This window comes from Polyodon spathula, chromosome 23 (genome assembly GCF_017654505.1).
Source record: "Polyodon spathula isolate WHYD16114869_AA chromosome 23, ASM1765450v1, whole genome shotgun sequence".
Taxonomy (NCBI): domain Eukaryota; kingdom Metazoa; phylum Chordata; class Actinopteri; order Acipenseriformes; family Polyodontidae; genus Polyodon; species Polyodon spathula.
Genome location: NC_054556.1, coordinates 7,893,821 through 7,920,288, shown reverse-complemented (window position 1 = coordinate 7,920,288; position 26,468 = coordinate 7,893,821). Strand labels below are relative to the sequence as shown.

The window sequence follows — 26,468 nt, the reverse complement described above, 5'->3', positions numbered from 1 at the left end:
ATTAAACCAACAGACATCATACTAATTTTAAAGACTTAAGTACACTGCAATACAATCCAACATAAACACTGAAGTATACGTTATATTAATGACCAATTAATTGAAACACTGAAAAGGTTCAGACTTTCAGAGTACTGAATGTTCTATGGGTGTAAATTTAATTTTCCATTAGCAGAAAAGAAGTGTTTAATGTAAACATCATATCTAATCCAATGGAACTTCTTTTGAATTAGTGCAGAGAGCTTAATTGTATATTAAGATTATACATACTATTGGTTTAATTAAGTAATCATTTGCTTCCATCATCCTGTTCATCATGCTATATACAGATTGCATGTTATATAGAGATCAATAATGCAATATAGCATATTAATGCTGGCTTCCATAACTGGTGTTTTCACAGCAAAGCAGCAGTTACTCAAGATACCATAACAAGCTTTAAAGTTAAATTTCCCAAACCAAAATACTGGTTACATTAAAAAAACAAAAAAAACAAAGACATTAAAATGCTAGGGTTAGGAGGGGAGACACAGAACAAATTATTTAAAAGCTTTTATTGCTGCAAAAGTAAAATAGTTGTGGCATTGATACAAATAAAGCATACCCACACTTATAACTTTAACATTTATTGCTTTATATGAATACTGTATTGAAAGCCCAAGCATTCAGTTTACACACAGAAATTATCCAAATTATATACTGTTTAACAAAGGCCGTGAACACTTTACAATCTACAAAATCTAGGTACAGAAATTTAAAAATTCTAAATATCAAAAAGTACAGTTGCAGAAACAGGTACAAACTTGACAGCCAGTAATTGTAGCAAGTGTTGTAGCTGACAGGACACGGAATATACAAAGGTGGTTTTACACTGAAAATATCTGGAGACTGAAGGAATATTTGTGCTTTGAGCTGGTCTTCAAATATGAAACAACCACTGGCTGTCAAAGTAGTATGTTCAAAAAATAGGTCATTCAGTTCAAAATTGTATATAAATTATGGTGGTTCAATGCACCCCTAAAATTATATTTTTTGTATTAGGCTTTTTTAATTTTAATTTTTTTTTTACAACATAATGTTAACATGCTAGATGGCTCTTCCAATACAGTCCGTGGTATGTCTAAGAAATGACCTCTGCACACAAAATAATTTTAGAATAACCGCCTTACATAGTCACACCATTTGAAAAATGTGAGTTAATAACTTTTTCTAATCAATGCCATTATATTTGCTAGAAAAGGCATTCATTCTTTAAATCAAAGCTTCAGTCAAACAGCTTATAATTAGTTCAGTCCCTCACATTAACCATGTTCTCCTGTAGCTGAATGAAACCCACCGATACAGGCACCTCAATGTATATGACAGTGGTGAACAGTTTGACTTGCTTTCTTGGAATGTGTTTTAAACCTGGCAATTCAACACATTGCTGATTTTAGGGTTTCACGTAAGGTTAGGTTTTGTGAGACGGAGATATTGAAACCTTGTGCAGTTTTCGAAAAGAACATCTTGGAGACAGAAAGCAAAAGAAAATTGCATGAACTGCACCACAATGTTAAGAGTATTAAAAATGAAGTTTGGAATTCTAAAATGAAACCCTAAAAATGTGTTTAAATGTTGTAGTATGAAAACCTGTCACATAAGTCAGAAAAATGTAATGTAACATGTAATGAGGTCCAAAAAAAGTTGTTAATAATTCTAACCTTCCAGTTTAAAAACTTTATTCTAAATAAAAATCTATACACAAACCACTGATTTGACCAAAACAAGAATGTCAGCGTTAAGCCTGATCTGAAGGAGCTGGAATTCACAGTACTTAGGATGAGCAACTCTTCCAGGTTTTAACTCCTTGGAGAAGTCTTGGAGAACCTTCTCTTTGAAAACCTAAATGTCCACTTTTATTACATATATTTTTTACAGTGTAAAATCAGAGCCTCATGGAAAATACTGCACCAGAAATATTCTATAATTAGTCTTGTTCCATAGGTTCTTCTGCAGTATCTGTAGCTTCTGTGCCATTTTCCATTGCACTCTCCGATGGAATTTCGGGAGTTTCAACGGATGAGGTTGTCCCAGGTTCTTCATTCCCACTGCATTCTTCACTGGTGCTACTGACAATGGCAGTATTCTCATTGGTTTCCCTGGCTTCAGTGCTTAAATCATTCTCTGGCTGAGTCTGCTCCTCTGACTGGTCCATTTGATTACTTTCCTCAGTAGAATCTTCACTGCCAGTAGAGACTTCACTATGAACCTTCTCTTCATTGGCTGCCCCATCTGGGGTTTCAGTCTGCGTGCTTGAAGGTTCTGAAAATAGAAAAAAAGGCAAGATTAATAAGGTATGTTGCAACAGTAACTGTAAAATATTTTAGAAATACAAAATAATTATGCATTTCTCATATGTGAATACTTTCACAGTACGTGGTCCACATGTGTTTACAATGTACATTATGAAGTCTGCATTTTCAAATTGCTCCCCCCCCCCCCCCCCCACGAGTATAAACCACACTTTCATATAATTATGGAAATCTTTTCAGCAGTATAAACTCTTAATACATTACCTTCTTCTTCTAACCCTTGTTGGTCTGCACACTGACTGCTATACTTCTCCCCCTCTTGATGAGCTAAAGAGGTTTCAGCTTCCTCTGGCATTTCAGAAGAGCTTTCACTGGGTGCAGCTTGGGGAGTTTCCTTCTCTTCTTCCTCTTTGTCAGACTTCAGCCTTTTTACCTCATGACCCTCAGCCTCCATAGGGTCCTCTTCCTCAAGGTGTTTATTTTTAACTGGGCTGCCCAGAACACCTTCCCCTTCTGCTGCAGATTCACTTTGAAAAGAAAAGCATTTATTTAGTTAGCAGGCTTGAAAAATAGCAGTTAGAAAAGGTCTATTATCAGATATGCTAAACCATTGCAGCAAACAATCAAATACAGAAAGTGTAATGTCAATAAATATGACATAAGCTTTAAGACAGCATGTTTTATTGAAGAGATTTAAGCAGTTTATTTATTTTTACATTAAATTTTTACCCGTGAGTCTTTTCCTCTATCTGCTCTACTGTAGGTTCTTTATTTTCCGTACTGTCAGGTAAACCATTTGTTGCTAAAGGACTTGATAACGAAAGCTTTGGTCTAATCATCGGCCTTGGTGTTCCAGGCCCGTTTACATTGGTTCTGAAAAACAAGGACAATAAGTTACTACAGAATATACATCAGCATAAATATAATAATTCCGCAAACTCCAGCATTAACACAGCTAAAAGATCTTCACTTTTGCCAAAGGCAGTTCAACACTTTTGCCACTTTCCCTCAAATCCTTACCTGTCTGAATATCCAGGAGAATTACCAGGAAACATAACTCCATTCATTCTGTTCAAACTACTGGAACCATTTTTCCTAAAACGGAATTGAATTACAAGTCAACTGAATTGTTATTTCGCAATACTCATAATTAAATGATTGTACCATCTCAAATCTTCACCTACAGACAATGCTACAGAAGACTGCCAAGAAAAAACTCCAGCTGTGAACCACACACAACCTTCTGCAGTCAATTCATGCCCTTTGGCCAACAAAGATTTTTGCACATTGCACAAAATCAATAGGAGGTAACGATCCCTCTCTTTTTCATATGCATAGATCTGCATAATGAAGATTTTAAAATGTTCATTAGTGCAACAGTTGTGAGTATTTTATAGAGAGTAAACACGTATCTAAGCTAAGAGTACATAATTTATTATTTTATGGCATAGAACATGAACAAAAGTTGGGTATAAAATGTAATATTTTCTAAAATTGCTTAACATTTTTTTTTTTTTTTTTTTTTACTTACTCTGATGTTGGATAAACACAGCTGACAACCATAACATTCTAAGAAAAAAGAAAATTCAACAATGTTATTAAAGATACTGATGATACCTTTCTGTTGTATGCTTTTGCCTTTTAAAAACTAATACTGCCAACAAATATTCTAGTAACAAGTTCAAAAACAAGTATTAGGCTATTTAAAAGTGCTAATGCAAGGGCAGATTAAATTCAACAAGATGTGCTCTAGTAGTGGAGTTCCTATTAAATGTATGAGAAATGTATCCATAAATGCATGTGTTGGATCTCGATTCTTCAAAGAGCATCACTTCCACAACAATGATTTAATCATGATTACCTTTTCTACACCTCTGAGAAATTTGTCTGTTCCTGCATAATTCCTCTTAGGATCAGTTAGTAATTCACAGAGTCGCTGAATGGTAAAGGGAATTCTGAAATTGACAGAAGAAAAGAACAATGATTTATTTAGACAGACATTGCAACAGATTCAAGAATACAATTAATTATCCAGGAAATACATTTCTAATACTTATAAAAAGGGGACATTAGACAAATGAAATAAGTAGATAATATTAAAACAGCTAGCATATTAAAATGGCAGTGGACAAAGGATGTCAACTGTGCATATTAAAGTCTTCAGATATTTCCATCTAAATAAAAAAGTCCTTGATTATTCTTCCTAACAGTAAACTTGGGGTTTTACTACTTTAAGTGGATAGGCCCGTTGCAAATACTTTATTAACCACAGCAGATGGCGCTATTTTACCATATGAGGAATTTACATACCAGATAATTCATTTAATGAAAGCGTCAACTTTAATGCATCAAATATTCTAAAACAGAAAACACATTAACAAATGTAAACAAACAAAGAACACACCCTGGGGCCATATACAGAACAATTTCCTAACTTGCTTTCCTATCTTTCATGGCTAGGATAGGATTTTTTGTAAATTGATAGTGCAAAAGCATTTCCTAAGGCAGCAGTGTCTACAATTTCCTCAGTGTCTCAACGTATCCTAACATTAGTTAGGAAATCTTATCTAACGTCAATGTTATCCATACATGACTGATCGAGTCTGAATACTGTAGGTTACAGCTCGAGCTTCAGAGAATTCAGCTTCACCAGAATAGACAAATTACAGCAAAAACACAGGGCTCTACATTTTACTCTGGAAGAGAAAGGTGTAATTGGTCCTATAAACGTACCCATTATATCCATCTACGATTTTAAGTATCCGTTCCTTCATTTTCTCAAAGGGAATGTATTCCACATTAGGGTTAGCAGGTCCTCGTTGTTCAGGGGCTGATGCTCTAAAATCATCCATCACCTTCTCAAGTTTAAACAGGAAGTAGCTTTTGAACTGCGACCATTGAATCCTGGAAAGAGAAGGAAATAGAAAAAAAAAACAGTACTGTATATATTTACAACAGTGTTACAATCAGAAATACGTATTCATCTCTCTCTCTCTCAAATTAACACTTTCACTAACTTATTTAAAATTAGTAAATGTTTGTGTGAGTGAAATTACAGCTACAAAAGTCCAATATTTATCAGATGAACATGAAAGTATTTTACTACGCACATCCCAAACCACAGCTGTAACAAAATAAGAGAATCAGGAAAGTCCCTGTGACCTACACATGGATGCCTCCACTATATTCCACCCCAGCAAGGGGCACATTTTCTCTTTATAGCCAAGAACAGAAACAGTGAAACCACTTGAATGAGTCAAACACTAAATCTGTGTTCTGTGATGTTCATTGGGATATTCAGACTGTGAAACCCGAACACAAGCATTAGCCATGTTCGTGGTACTTAACCTGTAAATCAGTACTTTTACGGGTTACAAAAGAGTTTGCAAACTAGGGCTGGACTCAGCTTGACTGCCTTCTCACCTCTAAAGAAAGGTTAAGTTGATATTTAATAATAAAAAAAATAAATAAATAAATAAATAAATCCTTCAGTACATTGCTGCTCTTGAACAAAATACAACCTTCACATTCATATCCACTATTATCAACTAAAAATATGAGAGACCATCAGCAACGGAATATAGTTAAAAGCAGAATACAGTGACTGGTAACAAAATGAAACCTGTGTGTGTGTGTGTGTGTGTGTGTGTGTGTGTATAAGAAAACCACAATAAATAATAAACTAACCATTTTTGTTTTTAGTACACATTTCAAAAGGTATAACTTGTTATTTTTGCTTTACAGTAAAGCAATTTGTATTTGTGATCATGAGATTAATATGAATAATAAGTACAATAAATATGTTTTATTTTTGGGTAATTCCATGCATACATCTGATCATACCAGAACAAAAAAACACTTTGTGTTCAACCCACTTATTTCAATTGACCACAAGTAGTGGAACACATTCATTAAGTAACTTTCAGGGTGTAATAGTCATTACTTGGTTGCATATCCCTTTGAGGCACTAACGGTATGAAATATGCAACCCATTGAGCTCACCAAACTTTGTCTAATCATTTGAGATGCTTTGCCAAGCCTTTGCTGCAGCCATTTTGAGTTCGTGTCTATTCTTGGGTTGTTCTGACTTCAATTTTTTCTTTTGCATGTAAAATTCATGCTCAATTGGATTCAAATCTGGAGATTGACTTGGCCAGTCTAAGATTTTCCACTTTTTTCTCCTGATGAACTTGGTTGCATTGGCCGTATGTTTTGGGTCATTCACATGCTGCATGGTGTAGCACTGCCAAACAAGTATGGAAGCATTTTGTTCTACATAAGCAAACAAAATGTTTCTGTAAACTTCAGAATTCTGCTGCTGCAATCATTAGTTACATCATCAATAAAAGACGAGTGAGCCAGTTCCAGAGGCGGCCATGCATCCCCAGGCCATGACATTACCTCCACCATGCTTCACAGATGAGGTGGTGTTTTTTGGTGCATCTGCAGTTCCTTTCTGGCTCCACTTTAACCTTTCCATCACTTTGGTAAAGTTTCACCTTGGTCTCATCTGTCCATAAAACTTTGATCCAAAACTCTCCTGGCTCGTCTGTACTTCCAAGCAAATTCTAATCTGGCTTTTCTGTTATTGGTGCTGATGAGAGGTTTTACATCTTGCAGTGTAGCCTTTGTACTTCTGTCTCAGTCTTCTGTGGATTTTGATACCTTCCCCCCTGCACTCTGGAGGTTGTTGGTGATTTCACCGACAGTTGTTTTAGTGTTTTCCTTGAAAGCTCTGATAATGTTTCTGTCACCAACTGCAGATGTTCTTGGCCGACCCGGTCTTGGCTGATTGGTAATTATACCTGTGGTTTCTTTCTTCTTCGGTATATTCCAAATTGTTGATTTTAGTATGCCCCATTTCTGTGCTATGGTTCTGACAGAGTTTCTTTTTTTTCAGCTTCAAAATTGCCTGCTTTTCTTTAATAGAAAAGAATATGCTTTGGTTTTCATATTGATTTTCGACTACGGACTCCAAACACTGATGTCAAAGCGAAACAGGTTGATAGGATGTTCACACTCTTATGAGAGTCTAATTACCCAACAACAAACACCTGACCAAGAGACAACTGTCAGCCAATACTTTGGCTCCTCCAAAATAGAGGTTCAACACTATCAATTTGTTTAATTGACCCAAGAGGGTAGAACTGAATTGACATGATTAAAAATTAAAAACACTTAGGAGTTGTACTTATCAGTCATTTAATTTTTTTTTTTTTTTTTATTCTCCCCCCAGGAGAAATGATTATTAGAGTTCACAGTGAAAATCCCAGTTTAGACTTCATTGTCCCAATACTTTTGGAAGGCACTGTAGTATAAAATGGTTAAGAAATCCGTCCAGAAAAGTTTATTCACCCACTCCTCTTCAACCTCAAATTCTTCAAGTCACAGCAAGAGTAAGAGTTGTTCCTGTGGCTGCTCCCCAAAATTCTAATTATGTAAGGGACTGATCCTTCACACAGCTGTCTGTGCCACACCAGTGTAGCATACAGCTTCCCACACTACTTGTGCCCAGTGCTGCTTCCACACGGATTTCTGTCAATCATTTCCACCAGTAGTTGGACTACCAGACTTGTTTCGTCAGACGTTAGAAGCCAGTGATATTTGCCAACATGAAAAACATAAAATGATATACTGTAGAAATACATGAGCAAAGAAGGGTAATAAAGACTCTAAAAGCAATCTAGTAAAATGATAAATCAATACCTCAAAACCAGAAACACTAGTTTCCTAATTTAATCTTTCAAAGTTTTTTTTTTTTGTCACAAAATGCTAACTGGCTACCAGCATTTCTCAGTACCTCACATTTAGTCCAACCAAAAAAAAACAATCCGTTCCAAGTCGTGTCATTTACCATGTGTAGCCTTCAATCTTCCCTTTTAAAGTGACCAGCTGAGTATTTGCTGGGAATTCAATGCCATTCAAACAGAAAATTGTACCCAACTACAGTATTTAAAATGTACAAAACATCAAAACCTAGGTATAGGTGTGTTATGTATTGTTCCATGTTGTTCTTTTCTCATTAAATAAAAAAACATTTCTTCAAAAAAAAAAAAAAAAAAAACCTAGGTATAGGTATAATATTTAATTACCACGCTTGTTCAGAACAAATTCCCTTTTCTTCACTGGTGTGAGAACTGAATAGGGAAAAAGAAAATGATGGGATAATTAACAGGAACTTGAAGACTATTATATTGACAGTCTCATTTCAACAAGAACATAAATAATTTAACTATCTAGTGTTCCAACAACTGCTTTCAATATCAGGCGTCATATTCAATACTAATTAGAGAAAGAATTGGGAGAGCTCCAAGTGTGTGGACTATCGATTAATTTCCTTAAAGGAATGAGCGCTACTAGGATGCAATTGTTAGGACAAAAAGAACAATAAACAAAGACAGTGCTGTATAGTCATTTTGAAAGCCAAACCGATCAGACAGCACTCCATTGCGCTAAATAACCCAATATCAAATTACAAAAAGGTTTCAGGTGCCAATCGTGCTAAGGCACAGTGCATTTAAACCCTTACAGTCTTACTGTGTTCCAGAATAGTTTAGAAAATTGTTCTGAAAGGCTGCATTTACACTTGTATGAAACAGCAAAGGGTACTTTTCTCAGAAGAGAATGAGCAAGAGCACTATGCAAGGTGAAGACATCTGACACTGTGGTGTAATAACATCGAGCGCCATCATATGAAGTGCTTGCGGTGGACGTTGAGTTTTAGAAAAGCTCTGGAAAAGGTAATTTTTGTATTTTTATTTCACTTTTACTATGTTCGTGTAATGTATAACGCAGTGATTTTTTAAAATCACAGAAATTAATGCTACCACCTAGTTAATCATGGGCAGGCAGCAAGATGAAGACGTAGTTGGCTTGCATGCAGTGCCTACAGGGAATTTTCTCAAATTGTTTCGGAACATTTCCCCAGCGTGGTTACACTAGCAAAAATTCCGGCTGTGCCAGAATCTAATCCCAATTTGAGAGAACAACAGGACGCATTCCATTGTGTTTACACTACCAAAATCTTCTGCAACACATCCTCTTGGCCACTCTCTCCAGAATATGTATGCAAGTGTAAACCAGACAGTGTCACATAGTGTGACTCAATCATTCTTAAGTTACAGGTTTAATAAAACAAATGTATGGATTTACAAATCATAAAATTGATTAAAATGGTCACAGTACACTAGATCTATCAGATTTGGACTCCTTGTGATAAAAAAAAATAATAATAATTGTACCATCAGTAGTGTTTAAAGTTTGTTATATACTCCCCCCTCCCTTTCCACGTAGTCTTTTAAAAAATGTTGACACTGCAAAAACTGCGTGTGTTTTTTTTTTTTTTTTTTTTTACTTGTACTTGAGCATTCAGTTAAATATTCAGGATGTTAACATTCAGCAGCTTCTATTACAAGACCAGTCAAAAGTACATTCTCTATACAGTACAATAGGGTCTATTCTGGGTTCACTAATTTGCATCATGTGCACAAGCTTTTGTGTTACATATGAAACATTTAAATCCAACCACTAAATCTACAACTTAAACTTTTTACAATATAATAAAGAAGTTTGTGTTCAGAAATTTGTTTTAAAAGGACAGCTAGTATGAAACTACAGACATTCAACATATTTACTAATATTACTACTATTATTATTATTAAGGAGTCCTTAGCAGATGCTTTTATCCATAGCGACTTAGACTAGGGGGTAAAGCATGCACCACCAACTGCTGCTGCTGTCACTTACAAATAGGACCTAGATTTTATGTCTTATCTGAAGGACGGAGCACAAGGAAATTAAGTGATTTGCTCAGGGTCACACACAGCGAGTCATTGGCTGAGTGGGGATTAAAACCAGGGACCTCCTGGTATCAAGCCCCTTTCTTTAACCACAAAGAATTGGTGAACTGGTGTGTTCAGTCGGTAGGTATAATTTTGAACATGGGGTATACGACACCTTATTTTTTTTTTTTCGTCCGGTTTTCATTAAAAAAAAAGCAGGCCATAAAAATGATATTTATTAATATATATTTTATATAATATATATATATTATATATATATTATATATATATTTATATATATATATATATATATTATATATATATATATATATATATATATATATATATATATATATATATATATATATATATACACACACACACACACCTAAAACTCTACAAACTAAAACATTCTTTAGGTAAAATATTTAGTTACCAAGCTTGTTCAGGACAAGTTCCTCGTTCTTCATCTGTGCGAGAACAACTGAATGTGGAAAAATAGAAATGGTGTAGGTATTTAACAAAAAACTAAAACCAATATGGTAATCTGTAAGCACTGAAAACATTCAGTGGTTTACACAAAACAGAAGACTAATGATTTAATTATTGCAATATGAGAAAAGATAAACACCACAGTACGACATAACTTTACTAGATTTTTGTTAGTCAGGAAGTTTGGCAAGGTATCCACTGAGCTTTCAAAAATAAACTTTTGAATACTTATGATGTAAGTGCATCACAGTGCTTCCTCGCTACAACGCAGGTCTTGGGACACACAATAGGAGCGTTATAACTGGACAGTGTTATAAACGGGGGAACGGGGTGGGGGGCGCCACAAGACAACAACACACATCTGACTAAAATGCAAAATAAAATAACTCCCTCTCTCTAATGCACATATAGTGAAACAAATTTAACTTTCCGTGAATTAATCATGCATAAAGCACCATGTAATCAACGCTATATTTTTTACAAAAAATAAAAGGTAACATTCCCACTCGTGGATCATTTTAATTAGCAGTTTTTAAATCAATAAACAGTCTGGCTAAATGGCGGTCGTGAGTTCAGTTGGAAGAGACAGACAAGCAAACCAAGTACGAGAAGGGGAGAGGGTTGGGCGAGAGGGAAGAAGGAATGCGCTCGCGCTCGAAGAAGGAATTTAGCTGCCGGAGCGGGGCTGAAAAGGAAGCTGAAGCGTTTAATCTCCTGGAGAAAGTCTCAGCTCCTCTTGCAGCAAAAAAGTAACTGCATTAGGAAAGACGACCATGTAATAGCCCTAATATTTATTTAGTTATAAAACAAATGCTGAAAGTATGTTTCTGCAAACACGGTCTCGTCGTGAATGAAGTACACGTCTATGACTTAGTTTTCCCTCTCTGTCTTTACCTTTCAATCTGACTCTTAACAAATGTCAAACTTGTAGCCATGACTAAATGACATCTTTAATAACGTACTTAGTGATCAATCCCTTAACCCTGGGTACTGACATCCCTCACAATATAGGCTCCGGTGTAATTATTGCTCTCAGAATATCGCTTCCCTCGTGACACTATAGTTTAGTCAGTGTTGTCCCTATCTTTATATACATGTATATATATATATATATATATATATTACAATGTTACACTGTCACAGACTTCCATGTCACACAGTTTAGCTTGAGTGGTGCATTCAGTTAAGGTACAAACCACAAATGTGCAGTAGTTTATGTCAAGTATGCCATTAAATACACGCTTTTATTTGCATTTAAGAATCTTGCAGAATTAGCTACAATATTAATAATAACAAATACATATATATATTAATTGTATTAACAAATATTATTTTTGGATTGGCAAAGTACAATGATTTAGTCTACACTAAGAGCAAATTGTTTTTACATTTCAATATAAAAGATGCATTACATGCAGCCTTTATAATCCACTTGTATTCTTTATTTACTTGAACATTTTATGTTTACAGTACCAGCATAACTAGTACCAGGTCAGACCTTGCCAACTGGTACATCAACCAACAGGTCAAAAAGTTGGCTGTATGGATATTTAAACCTGTAATTCTAACTTGACATTCTGTAGAATAGACCAACTGCATCTATAGCTCCCAGTCTCCATCACTTTTGTAATATTGCTAGTTCAATTACAGAAATTCTGAGCATCACAGTCCCTCTTATTTGGACCAGCCTCTACTAGCACTTATAATTTTAATCTACCTTTAGTCTACCACAGAAATGCTTTGGGTTAACCCTATATTGTCAAATCTTGCTTTTAGGCATAAATTGTTTTCTGACACCTCAATGTTTTTTAAGCCACAACATCATTTATCAATATGGGGTCACAGACTTCTGGCCAGAACACTGACAAAACACAAGCCAATACAAATCTGTCATAAAAGTGGTACTGGTGTATGAAAAAAAACAATTTCATGTAAAAATTGTGATCCTTAAAGTGAACAGGGTTCCTTTTTTATTTAAATGTAGAAAGGAATGGTTTTGCTAGAAGTTATATGTTGTTTGTACTCTACAATAATAAACATTAGATTTAACACGTTATAATACGTTTATGCTTATTGTACAAGCTAAATAACATGTTTAAAACTAACTGCAGTTCCCACAGCCCCCAGTAAAGCCAGACAGCATCCTTCACATTCAACCCATAACAAATAATAGGCCTCGTCTCCGATTGACTCACATTGTCTCTCCAGTTTTTGCGACATGACAAAGAAACTGGTCCAAAACTGGACACGCTTCCTTCTTCCCTTCCTTTTCAAAATCTGGAGGGAAAAAATTAACAGGAAAAAAATAATTGTAGTAAAATACACAAAGCATTGAAAGCAGTCTTACAATTAACCTTTAGTACTATAACGCTTCAAGAGTTACCAGCAGTACACAAAGGACATGGTAAAACAATATATAAATTACATGCCTGTTTCCCGATAAATAAATATATTATTATTATTGAGGCCTTACGTAATACAATGTAGTTTACAGTCGCTAAACAACCAATATTGCGTTTAAGTAAACAACGTAACACACGCAACGCATTAAACCAAACCAAAACTATTCTCGCATACTTCTTTCGTTATCGGGAGTTTAAAATGCCAATATAATGACCCTTTTGTTTGCAAATTATTTTAGAAAAATGAACACACAACATACAGGAACACTGAACACATCACAACACTTTTCGCTTATTTCCCGCCACAATAACTCTTTCTTAGCGAGGCAAAGATAGAATTACAAAACATGTATTCACCTTTCAGAGCCTCCAGAAGTGTGTCGATTTCCATGATTATTGCGTGAAATGTAGAAGCTATTTTTTTTTTCTATCTACCTCCCCCTGATCCCAACAGGAAACAGACAGAAAGCAACAGCGACCGAGACAAAAATCAGCACTTCAATATGGCGCCCGTGACGTCACTGGCTGCTGCCTCCAAACTCACAGAGCCTGTAATGTGCGTCCGGACACCGAGGGAATAACAACTATGCCGAGCCATATCAAAACAGCATAATGTACACATAACGTCCTCCTACTACGCGGGTTAAAGGCATGCAACTGCAAGCAGCTGGTAAGAGCTAGTCATGCATCTTAAACTGCTATTGTTTTGCAGTACTATAGTATCAGAAATACCATTTGCTGGTTATATAGCATTATCCCCAGTTAATACACTAACAAGTGTCTGCTAGAATTTTGTATTTATTTGTTTTGCTAAAATAATAGTGTAGTACCGTAATCCAGCTATTGCAACAATTCACGGCTGGGTGCTATGTTGAAGTTCATAATTGTGTAGCGTGTTTTTATGGAGTGTACACATGTTGCGCTCGGCATCATTATAGCTACTCATTCACAAATGACGCTCATAAACACAGCACATATCAGTATGTGCAACTAGTTATGCCAAGGCCAGAAAGTAAACCATTGGCAGCTTCAATAAAATAGGTTAATTGTTTGGGTCATTGTTGATCTGCTTTGTCACATACTGTATGTAGTGTGACACATACCTTTTAGGTCAGTGGTCCTCCAAGTAATTTGGGCACGGGCATAAATTGATCTTACTTGGCTGTTTGCGGGCACGCTAACTATTGCATAGGTTCATATCTTACACACTCCTATATATTCCTTTAAGAGTTTTAGTGGGGTTGTTCTTGGCTCACTCTGGTAAGGCCAAGTCTTACGTAGCAATTGTGCGTGCTGCGCTTATTCTTTAAATAATTTATATAAAATACGCAATGCAAATATTAGTAAATAGCATGTTTACACAGATATCCGTAAATACAAGTGTAGATAGCGTCTCGCTTTGTTTCCAGTTGACAAATTTGTCAACACTACTCCGTTTTAAAGACCGCTCATCTGCAGTACAATTATTCAGAGAAAGTGGATTCGTAACTAAATATACTACGGTGTTTACCTTGTATGGTGAAATAAAAATAAAAAATAGAGATAGAAAATGAAATTCTAAATTCTAAAATGTATTATTTTTTTCAGTAACAGTCGATGAAATTCAGTGCTTACCCGGCATATTAACACCCCGCCTCTGCTCACGAATGATTGGACAGCTGTCAGATCTTTCACTTTCCCATTGGCTACTCACCCGCTTTCAATTTTCATGCAGAATACCGTGAACGGCCTCTGCTTGATAATGATTGGACAGCTGTGTAAAACTTGGCAGATATTTGACTCTCCTATTGGTTAAACTTACAGTCGGTACCTGCACCCAGCTAACTTATGATTGGACAGAGACAATGCAGATATTCAATTGGTTGATCGTATCGCAAAAGCTGAGCAATTTATGTTTTTTGCTGGCACTTAGCCACCTGTCTGTTTCTTGAAATGTCTTGCTTAGGATGACATCTATAGAAAAAAATAAGTTGAATACTCTGTCTATGTATTATATCTTTGTGCATAGTATTTAAAGTTAAAGTATACACACTGAATAAATAATTACCTGAAAATAATAAGTGTGTCCTTTTGAATACAGTATTGAGGATTGATACTACATCGGCATTACAAGTATGCAAATAGGATCATGTTAAAGTGAACAGGTATAACGGTAGGTGAAAATACAACACAGCGTAGAGCAGCACAACTGCAGTATACATTAATTGAACACAATGAAACACAGCAGCTGTATTTAAAACACTTGACATGCATATTTATTACAAAATCTGTTTTCAGAAAAAAAAAATGTTTTAACAAAAGTAAAACTGACAATAAGCTTAAGTTTGTTCTCCTTTGGAGATGTAAATGTTTTGTGCACGTTTCACATTAAAAAAAAATAATAATAAAAAAGTACAAAATACACAAGAATGTTGCCTTTGTGAGATTGTGTACATTTCCAGTTAGAACTCACGACAAGCAATACTGCATTTAAATCACAACATTATGAGAATGTATGCAGATATCAAAAATCATAACACAATAGCTTACGGCAAAATAAATATACTTTTAGGCAGCAGAACAAGTGAACTACATAGTATTAGTTATTCAACATTAACACTATGTGCTTCAGGCTATTTCATACACTTAATATAGATTTACTTTAAATTAAAGTGTTTTTTGTTTTTGTTTTTTTTTAAATACACAAAAACTACAACTTGGAATATTTTGATGTCCATTAGAGATGTTCATATTCTTTCAAATATTACTAAATTCTTCCTAACACTGCTCCAAACATTAAGTGATACTCCGAGATGTGTTCTAAGTCCCCCTGAATCCTGTATTTTATTATGCCCAGCACCTACCAGAAAGCCAAACTGCTGACAGTCCAGTTTGTTTACATTCTACTAATGTAGCTTTAGCTGTGGGGACAACTTACCACAAAAAGCAACATCTTCAAACTCTGTTACAGCTTTGGAGCATAAGTGGCAGAAAAAGGGAATCAGTCTTTCTTCTGTTCAGTTACACATTTTACAGGAATCTCATAGAGATTATATTTTCAACATTGGTGTTTAAGGTAATCCTGTAAAAAGCTTTTAAAAAAAACAAAAAAAACATATGCGACGTTCACTGGAAATAAATCATAATATTAAGTAATACAGTAAGAAATTAACATTTTGCTAACACATTGTAGACCAGCATTAAAGAAACAATTCAGGAATAAGAATGTAGGTGTTATTAGCGTCTTACTAATATGCAAAGTGCTTGAAGTAGGCATACCCCTATATCCCTATTCGTAACACCTAACAGTAATTGTGATCACTGATGTCCTAAAATTGTTTAAGATCAGAGATGAACTAATGTATGAATCCGGTTTAAAGTTGTATGACACAGTCAGGAAAGCAACTGTAACTGAAAGCAAAGCAGGCTGCAATGCTGCTGCCACTAATTGTATAGCAGAAATGTCTTTGTCAGGACCCACAGACCATTTGACAAAAATGTTTAATGATGCTTGAACAAAGTAGCAATAAAAAAAGGTTCCAGCTGCTTAGTATGCATAATTTGAACATAGATATACTGGTGTCAGTCGTAGTGGTTTTCAAATACCAAGTGATTTGATTTCTTTCAGGCTTTGAGGTCCTTTTGTGCAAGTTTCACGAGTAAATGCTTGTGGTAAATGCTTTATGAAAGCACTCTTGCTGAGAAAACCAGCAAAATGAATATTAGAGCACAGTGAAATCTAAATTGGTGGTTAATTGGATCAACCTATAATCTGGTCTGAAAGTTTTGCCTGAATTGATCAAGAAAATGTAATAAAAGAGAATTCAGTCTCTTGTAACTTGTCTAAAGTGGCTGTTCACCTATGGGATAAAAAAAACTAAAAATAATTTCAAAATTATTATTTTTTTGTAATAAACACAAGAGTTGTTTTACCAGTGTTTATCCTATGTAAATTTATTTTGATTGAACTCTGATTTTATGGGGAATTCAAAGAGCTTTACCGATTTTAAAATTAAAAAGTAGCGAGCCTAAATACAAGTATTTCAGTCTGTCCAGGACAGCGATCCTTCTTAAAACCATCAATTGTGGATGTATATCAACAACAAATAAGAGCACTCCTAAGTCCATGTAAACAAATATCACATAATATTTACTACAATATCCAGAGTTACTAAAATATCCATTTCAAATCAGGGAAGCTTTTTGTTAAGAAATTTTTGCCAAAGCAGCTTAACCCTAGTTCTAGCTAAAACACTTTTAAAAGTCCGCATTAAACAAAGTTTCAGGTGGAATACTGGGGCCTTGTTTGAAATGTCTTTGTTTCCACAACACTGTGATGGCCTTGTGCTCTCACTCCACTGTGATCGTATCAGGCTGGCAATGCACAATACTACCACAGCACGTAATATAAAAAGATGTTGTGGAAACAATGTGGCATGGTTTTGAGAGAGTGAAAATGCCACAAGAGTAGTGGGAAACAAGGTGTTATTTTATTATTATTATTATTATTATTATTATTATTAACTATGGCTTTTCCACTGGATCTGACCATGTATGCCTGCCTAAACAGAATATTTTACATTATTCTGCACATTTCTTCATTAAATGGCAGTCTGCAAACATTTGGCAAAGACTAAAAGTGAGCTATTTGAACACAATAGCTACCAGTATGTTAAGTGTGATTTTCTGAACAAAGTAATTTGGAAAATAACAATTCCTAAACATTTTTAAATTGCACACAGCTAGTTTTAAAGTAGCTACAGAATGTTGCCATTTTTACCCCTCACCCTAAAAAAGATGGTATACTCTAGTAATGGCACCATATGCATAAGTTATGAAATATGCATCTACTCTGTCACTTAAAAATTAGCACCAGTTAAAGCAGATCTAAACTTCTAATGCTAAAATTATATATGATGAGCTTCTTGTATGTGTGTTTTTTGGGGTTTTTTTTGGGTGTCTTGAGAACAGGTGGCAGCTTCACTATTTAAATTACAATTACGGTACAACAAATTCCATACACAATTTCCTGAGGTATTCCTTGTTACTTTCATGAAATACATGCACCAGCAAAGTGCACTGTTTGCCAAAGCAAGTTCTGTCATTTTTACCAGCAATGGAATACAAAAAGTTGCAATTTTTAAAGATTATGTAAGGAGATGAATTCTTACGTGTACAGTAGAGACAGTTAACCTGTTATTAACAGATGTCGGCTGTTTACACTCTACAGTTACACTATTGTGCTCTATTACCAAATCTGGCAGTTTAGCTCAACTGCAAAGAATAATCAATGTATGTATTTAATAAAATACTTGTTTGTCAGTCATATGAACTATGTAGCTTACACCATTCCCTGTACACCTGTGGTAAAGCTCTTAAGGCCTGTACAGTAGCTTTCCCAGTGCTATTAAGATGGACTGATTTTAAATACCTTTTCAGGTCTACAAAATGCCGATTGCTTATATTTCCTTGCCTTGGAACATCTCTCTGAAAATAAAATTAATTTGTTGTACGACTCACATACAACTTTACGCGGTATCAGGGGAAAAAAATAAAAAGATACTGATTTTGTGCTAAAGGGCTGACAAAATCAGTTTTTCGGCTTCTTCATATTGCACTCCATTTGAGTTCCTCTCTGGGAGAGAGAGGACTAAGTGCTTCCATTCTGAGCTTAAGCAGTCGTCTTTGTTTGCAGGCTTTAAAAACAACTTGCCTTTGCATTTGCTTGCAGTCTGTAGAAAAGTCTGGAATGTCCCTTCAGTTCTGACGGTGTTTCAGGTGGACAATTACACGTCTCTCATACACTTTCCTCATTGTCTTCTCAACTTGTTTCAGAAACACCTGTGGAATACGACCACACAACGTATTCACAGTTTCCAGAAACTTTGTTTGGAGAGGAGAGAACATCAGCTGGAACAAGTTACCTTCAAAAGGATACTAAAAACACAAAGAAAACAAAAATTAAGATTTAAAAGGTGGTTTGGTTATTAATGCCTTGAACCTTATTCTGTGATGTAGGCCTGGAATTAGTAAGACAATTAGACTGTAGATATAACAAAATGAACTGTGCCATTAATAAATAGGTTAATTTAATTTGCTCCATATCATCCTAAAGTTCAAAACAACACATCGGTCAATTTTTATTATTATATAGAGTTAAGTCTGGGGGTAGCTCCAATGAATATTTCTTACTTTACTATAACCTGTTTAACTTTAGAATACATCCAGTTTAAAAAAAAAAAAAAAATCCTTTTGGTCCCCTTCCATCAATTACTAATATTGTACAATTGGGCCAAAACAATTTTCATACTATTACTAATCCTTATATAACGTGGTGTAGGAGGCTTCGCAAATCACAGATAGCTTATTGTTATACCTTAGACAGTTTGCTACTACGTCAAGACATGGGGCCATTTTCTCAAATAATTTACAACCTTGCCAACTTAACACACTTATTTAAAAAAAAAAACACAAAAATAAACATTTGAATACATGTCAGTTGGTTGATTTAAGAGCCCTGCTGTTCTGGCAGTTTGATTGTCAGTATTCCGTATGTTTACTCACATCATGTATTGCCTGATACACAGCTTTGAAGGCTGGCTGTTTGTCGTCATGGTAAACCCCGCGGTTTCCATGGAGAATGGACACTCCTTCCTCCTCTGCTCCAGCACAGTTACTGCCGTACATACAGTGGTCCGGTCTGTAGTTCCACTGACAGGGGAATGAGATGACAGGGGACCATAAAGGCACTGTATTAAAGTCGCACTGACAACATAATGAATGAGGCTACTTCTATATATAATATATATATAGATATAATATATATATATATATATAAATGAATATAATCCATTAGGCAAATGAAAAAGTAAAACAATCTTAACACTTGCATACGCATAGTCATAGTTATTTTAACATTAAAATAAATAAATAAATACCACTATAACATCCTAAGAATAGAACAAAACCTTGATATTAATTTTTATTTTTAAAAAAGCAGCAGGGCTTTTTTACAGCTTTCACACTGTGCCACATTGAATTATATCAACTATATATCCAGTGCATAATATATATATATATATTTTTTTTTTCCTTGTAGAATGAGTTGCTCTTCTGGTTATCAGTCATTGTCACTCACTGTTATCTGAACTTGAAATAAGCGTCTTAATTAAATCCCAACATATATCACTCCCAGGCACAAGGTAACGGCTGCCAAAACAGAGCCTGGCACCAAAGGTTTGATAACACTGCCTAGTAATCAGCACCTCCAGTTATCACAGTCACATATGTGCGGTGTGGGCGTCTGCATTATTCAGGGCTGTTTAAATCTGTCGCCAATAGACCTCTCAGTTGGAAAAACAGGATTAAACACCGTTCATGCTGCCACATTTATTAACAAAAAACATACCTTATAATCTACGAGAGTGTTTTTTAAATTAGGAATGTTACCAAGTTACAGTACATGCGTTTAGAAAAGGGGTGTTAATTGGATACTTTAAAATCATTTACATTCTCAAAATGATTTCTTACCAGTGTGTTAGGAGTAATTATCTATTGCTGTTTCTGCGTAGATTGTTATTTACTAGGCGTACTTACTTATTAAATGACCCCTTTCAACCATAGGCTCTGCTTCTAAAAAGACTCCTAACTTCTGCATTTCAGAAGCGAGGTGGTTTTGGAAATAACCACAAGGGGTGTGCAATTTCAGCCCCTTCTATAACGGTGAGTTTCTAAATGGAACATCTCTATTCAAAAAAGGTTTAAGCAGAAGCACTAAACCCAAATAACATAATCAGGTAAGACATTAAAATAGTATGGATATGTGGACATTAAATACCTAGGTTTCTAGTGTACTTGTACTGTGGAGTATGGTGCATAATGTTTCAGTCCTTTAAACCTGTTAACATCAATTATAACTTTAAGTCAACCTGCTTTGCAATGACTGTCTGATTACCATCACTGTTTAAACAAACCTTCCAACAAGATGCCCATACATGTACCTGGATTATAATGGAATATGATATTCAACAAGTCTTGGTCTCCCCAGGTGATATGATTCTTGTACTTTTGATACAGAGGGTGCAGGAGATCCTCCCAGGCCAGCCCACTTGGGATCATGCTATTCTGCAGGGTAAAACATTAACAAGTAACATTATCAGTTTACACTTATTGGATGCCATTGTAGGATTTCTCATATTACAAAATCAAAGTGTCCCCTGGTGCATAAAGCAAAGGGAACTGCATATCTGATCAAATGGTTTGTAAGTATGTGAAAAAAAGCAGCACATGTAAAAACCGTACGACAGTAAGAAACAGTTTATTTTTACTGGATAACATCTTCAATGGAAGTTTATTAAGAGGATCCGAAATATGCCTACCTATATTATTACTGCCTACCTTAAACAGAGTGTTTCTTATCCGAGTGAGATTCATCAGCATCACCCCCGAATTCACACCAGTCTTTCCATAAAAAGGATGACGTGCGAATCGACTATACCAACCAATCTTCGGTATTTCATGTTCGGGTGCCATTGCTGCTAGCTGAGTTGTATTGAACTCTTTGAGAAAGCTCCAGATGTCGTCCATTGGTCTCAGGAAAAGAATGTCAGTGTCCACATACAGCAGAGAGTCCACCTCCTTCAGGATCACCTGCCAGTCAAAGTGACAAAAAGACACATGTTGTCAGCAAGTACATGTCAACGACTTCAATACAAGTAATCAAAGAGTGCTTCCAAGGTGAAGTCTGATCTCAGTTGGAATCGGATGTTTTCAGTGACACTGTTCCATTAGAGGAAGAGCCTTTTGCATTAGATATAAGGTCCTGCCAACTTTTGGACAATAAAGATCCCTAGCAAGGGCGGAACTAAGCTTGTGGTGCAACACAGAAATTGACAGAAAAAGTAGAAAATGGGATTTTCACAATGAGAAAAGTGTCTTACCGGAAGAAAGAGCCGTTGTGCTGCACAAGGTTTGAATAATTTTTTCCATTCCTGGGCATTCCCCACTGAAAACGTGATTGAGTAGATGCTGTACTGAAACTTTAACGTAAATGGATGAGGCCACTTGTTCAGCTGGAACAAAAAAAAAAAAAAAAGAGAAATGTGTTGGAACATTAGCTTTAAAAACATTCAAACTGACACACTTATGCTGTGGTGTAGCAGGCATACACGACTCTAGGGGTCCAACAGCATGATATTGCTCAGCCAATCAGTGCTGAAAGAAAACCATTGGGTAGACCATTAATAGACTCAATATGCCAGACTACATGAGGCGTAGGCATCAACAATTCTACATGCAACATTACTACCAGTATAAGAGAAGCACCTAAAATTTACCCAACAGATACCAAAAATGGCAACTTTGAAAAAAATATAATAGATGTAGGCCATAATATCAATCTTAACTTCAGGCATTTACTGGCTGTGCAAGTTGTAAGATGGTAACAGTAAAATAAAAGAACAGCGCCTTAGTAACTTATTTCCCCCCAGCTTTGGGTACTATGCAAATACACAGTAAATTATTAAAATATGGTTTAAATGGTTAAAATAATAACTTAAAAAATGAACAGATTTACCCTTAAAAGAAAGCACTGCAGTATATTGGCATAGTCCTCCATTACAAGTTTTCTACATAGTTTGTCTCCGTCGATTTAAGATTTGTTAAAAATATTCCTCTACAATTACCAGTTTGCACACACTGCCTACCTACCCCCTTTTCAAACTGTGGCTTTAGGGAATCCTCAGCAAAGATGTGAAATTTGATCTTCTTGATGCTGAAGAGAACAGCAGATTTCAGCATGGTCAGTGTCTCGTCCACACGATCCCCACAGGCCACCACGGCCAGGTGCATCCATTCCTCAGAAACTGGCTTGCGGGGAGGCTTTGGTTCATTGGGTCCCCTAAAAGTATAACAGAAAAGACTTATCGCTTTGATGTGTGACTTGGAGAATGAGGGAAAAAAAAACAACAACATTATTTTCACTTAGATTTGTTTCCCAGATTAGATTACCTAATTTATTCCATAGGGGATCAGAGACCAATACATCCATTCAGCCAGTCAGTCAGTGTACATACTGCAGAGAAATCCCAAAAATACTATAAAACTGTACGAGTCCAAAGTCCGATGCTTTGTGGCTGCATGCATTTGATCAGTTGATAAACCCAGCTATGAACTCTGTAAACTACTGCACTAAAATTCAAACCCCACTTCTCCCTCCCTCCCTCTCCGCTTCTAAAGAATTTTGTTCAGAAGTTGAGAGGAAATTTCTCATTTAACATTTTTATTTTCTCCTACCTCTATAGCAGTAGTTGGTGTTGTGTTTTCTCAGAGTGGTAAGTGTATGGAAAGGGTTACCAAGACAGCTTGTGCTCAGTCATTGGGATACTTTAACAGGGACAAAGTTCTAGGATCTATCAGCTACAAGGAAACTAAACTAGCTTTAATTATTTTCTGAAGTCCTTAAAATACAACTTTGTGTGGAACACTGACCTCATATTTTGTTGGGAGTCGAATTTGCAAAGATAAAAAGGGAGGACACCAACAGAGCAGTATCTCAGATAACACTGCTTAGTTACAACTACAATGAGGGAACAGAAGATTTAGACTGTCACACCAGTAATATTCCAAGAACCAATTGAGTGTATAGGCTAAGTGTGGGTCAGCACAGCTTATATCCGTCTTACACCACTATACCATCTGCCAAGAGATTTGAAAACCTGTAGGATATGAGTTAGCATTTCTCATGGTTGAGAATTGTAAAATCTTCAATTGTGACATCAATCATGTGTGCAGCACTGGACAACTGAGCTCCTCCAATGAATCCTCTTGTCACATTTGTCATTTGTGACAGAAACTAGCTTCAAACTGGGTGATGCAGATTTTATAAACTACAAATCAGTGATACAGTGTCAGAGGGCCTGCATAGTTATGCACATTTATTTCCCCCCTTCAGAAGTAAGAAGTTGTCTTATAATTAATCAAGTACATAATACCAAAACAATCACATTGTAAGTGATACTTCATGCAAAGAGTTAAGTTGTTATATTTAATGGTAAGCATTAAAAAGGGCCCAAGGGTGAACTTAAACAATGGCTATATGCCCCTGTTCTATTCTATTAATATTAAAACAGATGCAGAACATTATCATGTTTGCAGTACACGTGGCAGCAAGAGGAGAAAAAACAAAAAAACACCCACCCTACGCATATTAGACTTGTATCATTTTTGAAGGCAGCAACCCGATTCATCTTTGAAATCTTCAAAAGGAAGCATAATTTCCATGGAAATAAGGATCATTAAAAAATAAAAAAAAGAAAGAAAAAGCTTGCTCCGCAATGTAAGACCAAAGAAACACTACAGTGTTCTGAAATATTAAAATCTCTATTATAAGAATTGCGATGTCATAGTTGATCAGTCAGACAAAAACGGTAGTCTGGGCTTTGAGACTTTTCATGAATATAAGTTTACCTACAGTACTGTCAAGCTTGGTCATACAGATACCTACTTTTTACAAGCACTGGCATCTACTGAATGCTCAATCTTGGGGACTGATTGTGCAGTTTTTTACTATGCATGAGCATGTGTTATGATATAATATTCTACTTGCTATTAATGTAGGTCAAGATAACCTCACGGTGCCTATACCTTTTGATGTGCTAGTCATTATACTTGATAGAAGCCTCATTAGAGTCTAATCTCTTGACTGATTGATTAATCTGAATTGTGCCATTAGTTCTTATAGGGATTTATTTTATAGATCACATGGCCTACAAAATAAATAACGGATTTAACCAACTACAAATCCAGCTCAAGGTGACCTAGTTTAAATTAGCAGTCAAGGTGTGAATTTGGCTCTACGCCGAACCAGTTGAAGCCAGCATGCCAAGATCTTAATCCCACATCTTCCGTTGTAGGTTATTTCTTAATAAATTTACCGGTACTTTTAATTGTCTAAGAAAATTCTACACTTTGGTATTGCGTCTGAGAAAAATATTACATATAAATAAAAATGTAATAATAATAATAATAATAATAATAATAATAAATAATACTTTAAGCAGACCTCCTCGATCATAGTTTTGATGTCGATAGTACCTTCCTTTGACAGTCTTTGGCGCAAATTAAAATATCATGCTGAACCTCCCTCATATATAACAACCACTTTTCATGTATTTGTGTGTTTGGTTGGCAGTTGATTTAAAAAAAAAAAAAAAAGTATTGCAATGCTATTTAAGATTTAGACCGTAGGTGCGTATTTTTTATTTATTTATTTGTTTATTTTTGACGTTTGGTCTCTATGGGTACAGAATAGGATGCATGACTCTTTCTAATGGGTGATTGTAATTCTGCGGCAGTTTTCAAAGACGTCCTTGAAAATGAGATGCATATCTTAAAGACTAGTACAATTCCAGAATGAATAAGATGCACCTTTACTGGTGTTATTCATTAGTAGAAAAAATATCTTTTTTATTAAGATTTTATCATTCATTCTCTATGGCCTAAGGATTAGCAATCGTTAAAACAGCTACCCATGTCGTACATCATTTGAAAAGATTTGCCTAATACGGCTTTTCGGAACAGTCCTAAATAAAAATCCCTTATTAGGTAAACTCATTACGCGTGATGAATTAAATATATATATATGTGTTATATAATATATATTATATATCCGAATATATATATATATATATATATATATATATAGTAAATATATAGCGTAATGTCGTACAGTAAAATGCAGTATATGTTTTAATCCAGCACATCGCGGTTGAGATAACTACAGCCAATTCAGACTGAACTATAAAGTTTTCAAAATTTTAATAACTTCAGATCTTACCTTGGGTTTGCACGATTACGCACTCTTCTCTTTGGTAGTTTACTTGATTTTCTGTTCGGACGTGGCTGTTTTTGTGAAACCAGAGCCACCGGACGAGGTTTTTGAGCTAACTCAACAGAAACAATGTTTCCCAAACCAGAGGAAGTTTGCAAATAGTTTCCCTTTGCAACTTGTTTCAAAGGCGGCTCATCTGCAGCATTCCTTACAAAATGATACAAAAGTAGCAAAACTGCAAAACAGACAATGATCGCTACAATCTTGCAGTGAATTCTCATCTTGAAAAACGGCTGCGGTCCCGTGGAACTACGTCAGAGTCTTCCTGCATGGCTGTGGGTAGGAAATTAAACACAGATATAACATTTTATGAGTATTTTATCTCCCGTTGCATTGCGCAAGCTAACACTGAGCAGAGCGCCACAGCACACACGCCTAAAAAACCATTACTCAGAGGAGGAGGGCTCTGGACTGTATCCTAATATCTATAAAAGGAGCGTAATAAAAATAAATAAATAAATAATAATAAAAAACAACGTCCTGCATCGTGTTTAACAATATTTAGCTTCGGTTACTTTCATAACGCTTCTGATACATATAATATGAGAATATGAAAAAAAAAAAAAAAAAATAGTAAAACGTAAAATATGGTATTTAAAGATCGTATGCAATATTAACTCCCAGAGCAACACCA

The 26,468-nt window shown here is 35.5% G+C and overlaps 2 protein-coding genes across 4 annotated transcripts; both read right to left on the bottom strand.

The window, feature by feature from the left end:
• Positions 1 to 539: 539 nt before the first annotated feature.
• LOC121298125 (serine/threonine-protein phosphatase 4 regulatory subunit 2-like) lies at positions 540 to 13,461 on the bottom strand. 3 transcript variants are annotated; one of them, XM_041224961.1, is made up of 11 exons: positions 13,324 to 13,461; positions 12,760 to 12,841; positions 10,509 to 10,556; positions 8,384 to 8,428; positions 5,025 to 5,195; positions 4,153 to 4,246; positions 3,823 to 3,860; positions 3,312 to 3,386; positions 3,021 to 3,164; positions 2,556 to 2,818; positions 540 to 2,301 (listed from the first exon to the last, which is right to left on the bottom strand). In XM_041224961.1, exons 1-11 carry the CDS (start codon positions 13,355 to 13,357, stop codon positions 1,967 to 1,969), a joined length of 1,329 nt encoding a protein of 442 aa, XP_041080895.1. In that variant the 5' UTR covers positions 13,358 to 13,461; the 3' UTR covers positions 540 to 1,966. The 3 variants fall into 3 exon arrangements, with proteins under 3 accessions (XP_041080895.1, XP_041080896.1, XP_041080897.1); XM_041224962.1 differs by lacking the exon at positions 8,384 to 8,428 and having other exon boundaries at positions 13,324 to 13,459; XM_041224963.1 differs by lacking the exons at positions 8,384 to 8,428; positions 10,509 to 10,556 and having other exon boundaries at positions 13,324 to 13,460.
• Positions 13,462 to 15,241: 1,780 nt separating this feature from the next.
• LOC121297717 (glucoside xylosyltransferase 2-like) lies at positions 15,242 to 26,203 on the bottom strand. The gene is made up of 7 exons (XM_041224166.1): positions 25,781 to 26,203; positions 22,654 to 22,843; positions 21,885 to 22,016; positions 21,343 to 21,594; positions 20,946 to 21,069; positions 19,510 to 19,694; positions 15,242 to 18,882 (listed from the first exon to the last, which is right to left on the bottom strand). The coding sequence occupies exons 1-7, from the start codon at positions 26,053 to 26,055 to the stop codon at positions 18,703 to 18,705; spliced, it is 1,338 nt and encodes a 445-aa protein (XP_041080100.1). The 5' UTR covers positions 26,056 to 26,203; the 3' UTR covers positions 15,242 to 18,702.
• Positions 26,204 to 26,468: the final 265 nt, after the last annotated feature.